General features: G+C 48.7%; 1 protein-coding gene across 1 annotated transcript; it reads right to left on the reverse strand.

Moving 5' to 3' along the window:
* Positions 1–716: 716 nt before the first annotated feature.
* On the reverse strand, positions 717–3,832 carry LOC144505413 (cystatin-B-like). Its single transcript, XM_078231525.1, has 3 exons — positions 3,714–3,832; positions 2,881–2,982; positions 717–893 (listed from the first exon to the last, which is right to left on the reverse strand). Exons 1-3 carry the CDS (start codon positions 3,789–3,791, stop codon positions 717–719), a joined length of 357 nt encoding a protein of 118 aa, XP_078087651.1. The 5' UTR covers positions 3,792–3,832.
* Between the last annotated feature and the right edge of the window lie 3,680 nt (positions 3,833–7,512).

The following is a 7,512-nucleotide window of genomic DNA, read 5'->3' on the forward strand; positions in this document are numbered from 1 at the left end:
CAGGAGAGTTTACAGTGGCAGATGTTCTGTTCAGAACTCCACACGTCCTTCAACGAGTTCTCTTGCTTTGGGGACTGACACAACTTGACGCACAGCAAAGTTCAATGAGCTAATTGTTAAGTTTTTGTTTGGTGGAGGTATTTTATTTGAAAGAGCTACAGGGTTTTTGACTTTGAATCATTCATTGTGGGGGTGTATTTACATCACTGGCTAGAATTTATTGCAGATTCCTAATTGCCGTTGAGAAGGTGGTGGTGAGTTGCCTTCTTCAATCATTATCTACGTGATGGAGGTACAGGCACAGTGCTGTTAGGGAGGGAGTTCCAGGATTTTGACCCAGCCACAGTGAAGGAACGGCAATTTATTTCTAAGTCAGAGTGGTGAGTGAGTTGGAGGGGAACTTGCAGGTGATGGTGTTCCCATGTGTCTGGTGCCCTTGTCCTGAGTGAAGTTTACGGACTGGAAGGTGTTGAGGGATCTTTGGTATTTGCTGCAGTGCATCTTGTAAATGGGGCACACAGCTGCTAATGTACGTCAGTGGTGGAGGGAGTGGATGTTTAAGCAGGTGGGTAAGCACCTTTGCTATGTTCTCAAGGAGATGGAATTGCCTATCAGGTTCAAGGCGGTGGTGGGACAAGGGTCTGAAGGGTGAGCTGCTATGAGAACGGTGACCGGGAGCAGAAATGCAGAACTTATTCTGAAAGAGCATTTTCGCATCAGCAGAGAGAGGAGCAGGTGGTACCCTGGGTATGTGGGCTTTCCGAGAAATATGAAATCTCATCGAATAGTTTCTTGTCAGATTCAATTTTGTGCAATGAAGGCTGTTCACCAGTGTGGGGCAGAGGCTCGAGCACACGAATATGTATGTAGTCATCACCATCACCAACAACAACCTTAAAAAAATGGGAGACAATCAGTTTTAGAACATAGAACATAGAACAGTACAGCACAGAACAGGCCCTTTGGCCCACGATGTTGTGCCGAGCTTTATCTGAAACCAAGATCAAGCTATCCCACTCCCTATCATCCTGGTGTGCTCTATGTGCCTATCCAATAACCACTTAAATGTTCCTAAAGTGTCTGACTCCACTATCACTGCAGGCAGTCCATTCCACACCCCAACCACTCTCTGCATAAAGAACCTACCTCTGATATCCTTCCTATATCTCCCACCATGAACCCTATAGTTATGCCCCCTTGTGATAGCTCCATCCAACCGAGGAAATAGTCTTTGAACGTTCACTCTATCTATCCCTTTCATCATTTTATAAACCTCTATTAAGTCTCCCCGCAGCCTCCTCCGCTCCAGAGAGAACAGCCCTAGCTCCCTCAACCTTTCCTCATAAGACCTACCCTCCAAACCAGGAAGCATCCTGGTAAATCTCCTCTGCACTCTTTCCAGCGCTTCCACATCCTTCTTATAGTGAGGTGACCAGAACTGCACACAATATTCAGAATGTGGTCTCACCAAGGTCCTGTACAGTTGCAGCATAACCCCATGGCTCTTAAACTCCAACCCCCTGTTCATAAAAGCTAACACACTATAGGCCTTCTTCACAGCTCTATCCACTTGAGTGGCAACCTTTAGAGATCTGTGGATATGGACTCCAAGATCTCTCTGTTCCTCCACAGTCTTCAGAACCCTACCTTTGACCCTGTAATCCACATTTAAATTAGTCCTACCAAAATGAATCACCTCACATTTATCAGGGTTAAACTCCATTTGCCATTTTTCAGCCCAGCTTTGCATCCTATCTATGTCTCTTTGCAGCCTACAATAGCCCTCCACCTCATCCACTACTCCACCAATCTTGGTGTCATCAGCAAATTTACTGATCCACCCTTCAGCTCCCTCCTCTAAGTCATTAATAAAAATCACAAAGAGCAGAGGACCAAGCACTGATCCCTGTGGCACTCCGCTAGCAACCTGCCTCCAGTCCGAAAATTTTCCATCCACCACCACCCTCTGTCTTCGATGAGATAGTTTTCATAAGAAATTTCTCAGTGCTATCCCTTCAACAGAGCAGCACTCCCTCAGTGCTACCCCTCTGACAGAGCAGCACTCCCTCAGTGCTACCCCTCTGACAGAGCAGCACTCCCTCAGTGCTACCCCTCTGACAGAGCAGGACTCCCTAATGTTACCCCTTCGACAGAGCAGCCCTCCCTCAGTGCTACCCCTTCGACAGAGCAGCACTCCCTCTGAGCTGTCCCTTCAAAAGAGCAGCCATCCCTCTGTGCTACCTATCTCTGCAACCTTCTCCAACCCCTACAAAACCCCAGTCTGTTCTCCTCCAGTCCCTCCAACTATCCCTATCTAACCTCCAAATCCTACAAACCCCCTCTCTGTAAACTCCCTCAGTCCGTCCAACCCTCCTTATCTCTGTCACCTCCTCCAGTTCCTGCAACTCTCCCTATCTCTGTAACCTCTCCAGCCCCTGCAACCCTATCTCTGTTACTCCTCCAGTCCCCACAATCCTCTTTTTCTCTGTAACCTCTTCCAGCCTCTCCAGCACTCGCTATCTCTGTAACCTCTTCCAGCCTCTACAACGCTCCCTATCTTTGTAACATCCTCAAATTCCCACAAACCTCACTTGTCTTGATCTCCCACAAACCTGCCTTCTTGCTAATCCCCGATTTCCAATGGTGTCTGCCATGCCTTCTGCAGCCTGTACTCTAAACTCTAGAAAACCCTCCATAAACCTGGAGAACATGGCTTAAGATTTTACTGAACCTTCTGCTTTTAAACAAGCTATCCCAAATGTGTCCGATATTCCTTTCGGTCATTCTCAAATTTTCTGTCTGAGTAACATGCCGAGTATCCTGCGTGATTTTCCTTTCTTCAAACTGCAGTATAAATGCATGTTATATCTGTTGACGTACCTTCACAAAGTAATTTTGGCCAGCGACCAACTGTGAGCGATATGAGATTGCATGAAAAACAGAAAATGATCTATTCAACATCTCTTCAACCATAGGCTTGAGCTGGAAACTGATACAATATAAAAATACAAGGGTGAGGAATGACAGGGAGTGCCGCACCATGGGATGGTCAGTGCTGAGGGAGCGCCGCACTGTCAGAGGGTCAGTACTGAGGGAGTGCCGCACTGTCAGAGGATCAGTACAGAGGGAATGCCGCACTGTCAGAGGGTCAGTACGGAGGGAGCGCCGCACTGTCAGAGGGTCAGTACTGAGGGAGTGCTGCACTGTCAGAGGCTCAGTACTGAGGGAGTGCTGCACTGTCAGAGGCTCAGTACTGAGGGAGCGCCGCACTGTCAGAGGGTCAGTACAGAGGGAGTGCCGCACTGTCAGAGGGTCAGTACGGAGGGAGCGCCGCACTGTCAGAGGGTCAGTACTGAGGGAGTGCTGCACTGTCAGAGGGTCAGTACTGAGGGAGCGCCGCACTGTCAGAGGGTCAGTACTGAGGGAGTGCCACACTGTCAGAGGGTCAGTACTGAGGGAGTGCCGCACTGTCAGAGGGTCAGTACTGAGGGAGTGCCGCACTGTCAGAGGGTCAGTACTGAGGGAGTGTCGCACTGTCAGAGGGTCAGGACTGAGCGAGTGCTGCACTGTCAGAGGCTCAGTACTGAGGGAGTGCTGCATTGTCAGAGGCTCAGTACTGAGGGAGTGCCGCACTGTCAGAGGGACAGTGCTGTGTGCGCGCGTTCGTTCGTTCGTTGAGGTAATAAAGGGGATATTGAAAGTTAAACACTTACTGATCTGACAATGGCCTGAATTTCACAACTGACTGCCGAAAGCTTGACCAAACCACCCACTACTTCCTGTGTTGCCATTGTTACTGTCTCTGGTTCCCCCTCTTTCTGGCTCTCTCGTTCCCTCTGCAGAGTGTTCTGCATTTTTAGAGTTTGCTCCCTCTTTGCTCCACCCCTCAGTGATGTTTCTATTCGTGAAGGAAATCTCTCTTTTGGTCTGGCTCCACCCTCAGTCTCTCGGTCTTTGTTCAATGCTGAGCTGGGATGGTTGGGTGGTGCTAATTCATGTTTGCTGCTGCCTCACTCCCTGCTTTACTCACTCGAAATCCTGCATCGCTCACTCTCTCCTCCTCACTCGTCCACTCTCCCCTTCTCCCCATTTCTGATCCTCCCTCACTTTTTCCCTTTTCCCCCTTCCTTTCTTCTGCACTCTTCCTCTCTTCCCGCTTGATCCCTCTTTACTACGCCCCTCTCTCTCTCCCTCCTTTCGGTCCCCTTGCCCCTCCTCTACCACTCTCTTCCTCCTTCCTCTCTCTTCCTCCTCTCCCTCTATCTTGGCACCACACTCTCCCCTCCTCTACCTCTCTCTTCCTCCTCCCTCTCTCTTCCTCCTCTCCCTCTATCTTGGCACCACACTCTCCCCTCCTCGACTGTCTCAACTCCCTCTTTCCCCCTCCTGTCCCTTAGACCCCTCTCACCTCCATTCCCTTTCTCTTGGCACCCCCCTCTTCCCTCCTTCGTCTCGCTTGGCACCCTCTCTTCACCTCTTCTCCCTCTCTCAGCCCCCCCATCCCCCTCCTCTTGGTCCCCTCCCCCACCCACCTCGTCTACTGCGCTTTCTCTCCCCCTCTCTCTTGGCACCTCCTCTTTCCTTCCTCTTACTCTGACAGACCCTCTCTCCCACTCCTCTCCGTCTATTGCCTCCCTCTCCGTCCTGCTGTCTCCTGCCCCTCTCTCCCACTCCTCTTCTCCCCCTCTCTCTTCCCCTGTCTCTCCCACCTTCTTCACCGTGCTCTCTCTCTTTTTCTCTCCCTCTCTCCACTCCCCCATCCTCCTCCGTTTTCTTATAATCGAAATGGGAGGAGCGAACTACTCCATGGGTCACAACATATATTTGAAATACTTTTCCAGCTTGTTATACAGCCAAATAAATACTTTACCTTGTCATCTCTGAATACTCAATGCCCAGGTTTCAAAATTCACAATTTGTTATAAAACCATTCTTGTCAAGTCGAAAGGCAAAATTTATTAACATACAGTGTGAAATATGAAAGTATAATCTTTGAAAATGCCCCAACTCACTCTCAAACACACACACACACATATATACACACACGCACAGATTATCTCACACACACATCCACATATACACATATACAAATCTACTCACATAGTCTCACACACACACACACAGATTCTCTCACACACATTCACACACACATTCAGGAAAAACACATTCACACATACAGATTCTCAGACACACACAATCACATGCACACTCAAACCTACACACACACACACATTAACACAAAAACGTACATTCACACACATTCAGGAAAAACACATTCACACATGTGCGCACACATACAGATTCTCATACACACACATTCACATATGCACACACACAAACCTCACAAAGCCACACACATACACATGTATATTAACACAAAATCACACATTCTTGGAGGGCCGAAGGGCCTGTTCCTGTGCTGTAATTTTCTAATTCAGGGAAAACACATTCACACACACACAGATTCTTGCACACACACAATCACACATGCACACACAAACCTACTACACAGTCACACACACACACACACACACACACACACACACATATATTAACACAAAAACACACTTCACACATACATTCAGGAAAAACGCATTCACACACACACACACAAAACAATAGAATCCCTCAAGTGCAGAAAGAGGCCATCCGGCCTATCAAGTCTGCACCGCCTCTCTGAAAGAGAATCAGACATTCAGACAAACACATACAGTTTATTTATTATTTATTAGTGTCACAAGTAGGCTTACATTAACACTGCAATGAAGTTACTCTGAAAATTCTCCTCGCTGCCACATTCCAGCGCCTGTTCGGGTAAACATAGAAACAGAGAAAACTACAGCACAAAACAGGCCCTTCGGCCCCACAAGTTGTGCCGAACATATCCCTACCTTTTAGGTCTATCTCTAACCCTCCATCCTATTAAGTCCCATGTACTCATCCAGGAGTCTCTTAAAAGACCCTATTGAGTTTGCCTCCACCACCACTGATGGCAGCCAATTCCACTCGCCCACCACCCTCTGTGTGAAAAACTTCCCTCTAACATCTCCCCTGTACCTACACCCCAGCACCTTAAAGCTGTGTCCTCTTGTAGCTGCCATTTCCACCCTGGGAAAAAGCCTCTGAGAGTCCACCTGATCTATGCTTCTCAACATCTTATATACCTCTATTAGGTCTCCTCTCATCCTACGTCTCTCCAAGGAGAAAAGACCGAGCTCCCTCAGCCTATCCTCATAAGGCATGCCACTCAATCCAGGCAACATCCTTGTCAATCTCCTCTGCACCCTTTCAATCTTTTCCACATCCTTCCTGCAATGAGGTGACCAGAACTGAGCACAGTACTCCAAGTGGGGTCTGACAAGGGTCTTATATAGCGGCATCATTATCCCCGGACTCCGAAACTCAATCCCTCGATTGATAAAGGCCAGCACACCATACGCCTTCTTAACCACCTCCTCCACCTGCGGGGCCGATTTTAGAGTCCTATGGACCCGGACCCCAAGGTCCTTCTGATCCTCTACAGTACTGAGTCTTTCCCTTTATATAGTACTCCTTCATCCCATTTGACCTGCCAAAATGGACCACGACACATTTATCTGGGTTGAAGTCCATCTGCCACTTCTCCGCCCACTGAGGAAGAACCTGGCATAGCCAATGTACCTAACCGGATTGTGGGACGAAACCAGAGAAAACCCACGCAGACACGGGAAGAACATGCAAACTTCGCACAGTGACCCAAACCAGGAATTGAACCTGGGTCCCTGGTGCTATGAGGCAGCAGTGCTAACACTGTACTCCTGTACCGCCCACACACACACACATTCATGCATTCAAGCGCACGCACGCACATGCACGCACGCACACGCGCACACATACTCACACGCATTCAGGCAAGCACACACATGCAGATATGCGCACGCGTATCCTTGAAGGTGACATCACAGGTGGAGAAGGTAGTGAAGAAGGCATATGGCATGCTTGCTTTTATAGGACGGGGCATAGAGTATAAAAGTTGGGGTCTGATGTTGCAGTTGTATAGAACGTTGGTTCGGCCGCATTTGGAATACTGTGCCCAGTTCTGGTCGCCACACTACCAGAAGGACGTGGAGGCTTTAGAGAGAGTGCAGAGGAGGTTTACCAGGATGTTGCCTGGTATGGAAGAGCTTAGTTATGAGGAGAGATTGGGTAAACTGGGGTTGTTCTCACTGGAAAGACGGAGGATGAGGGGTGACCTAATAGAGGTGTATAAAATTATGAAAGGCATAGATAGGATGAACGGTGGGAAGCTTTTTCTCAGGTCGGTGGTGACGTTCACGAGGGGTCATAGGTTCAAGGTGAGCGGGGGGAGATTTAACACGGATATCAGAAGGACGTATTTTACGCAGAGGGTGGTGGGGGCCTGGAATGCGCTGCCGGGCAAGGTGGTAGAGGCGGACACACTGGGAACGTTTAAGACTTATCTAGATAGCCATATGAACGGAGTGGGAATGGAGGGATACAAAAGAATGGTCT

Source organism: Mustelus asterias, chromosome 16, assembly GCF_964213995.1.
Source record: "Mustelus asterias chromosome 16, sMusAst1.hap1.1, whole genome shotgun sequence".
NCBI classification, from domain to species: domain Eukaryota; kingdom Metazoa; phylum Chordata; class Chondrichthyes; order Carcharhiniformes; family Triakidae; genus Mustelus; species Mustelus asterias.

What these genes read in the sequence shown, in the direction of transcription:
- LOC144505413 (XM_078231525.1), bottom strand. Translation starts at nt 3,791, where the DNA reads ATGGCAACACAGGAAGTAGTGGGTGGTTTGGTCAAGCTTTCGGCAGTC. An exon ending in TTCAGGCCATTGTCAGATCA is followed by an intron (nt 2,983 to 3,713) that starts GTAAGTGTTTAA and finishes ATCAGTTTCCAG; the next exon opens with CTCAAGCCTATGGTTGAAGA. An exon ending in GCCAAAATTACTTTGTGAAG is followed by an intron (nt 894 to 2,880) that starts GTACGTCAACAG and finishes CATTTTTTTAAG; the next exon opens with GTTGTTGTTGGTGATGGTGA.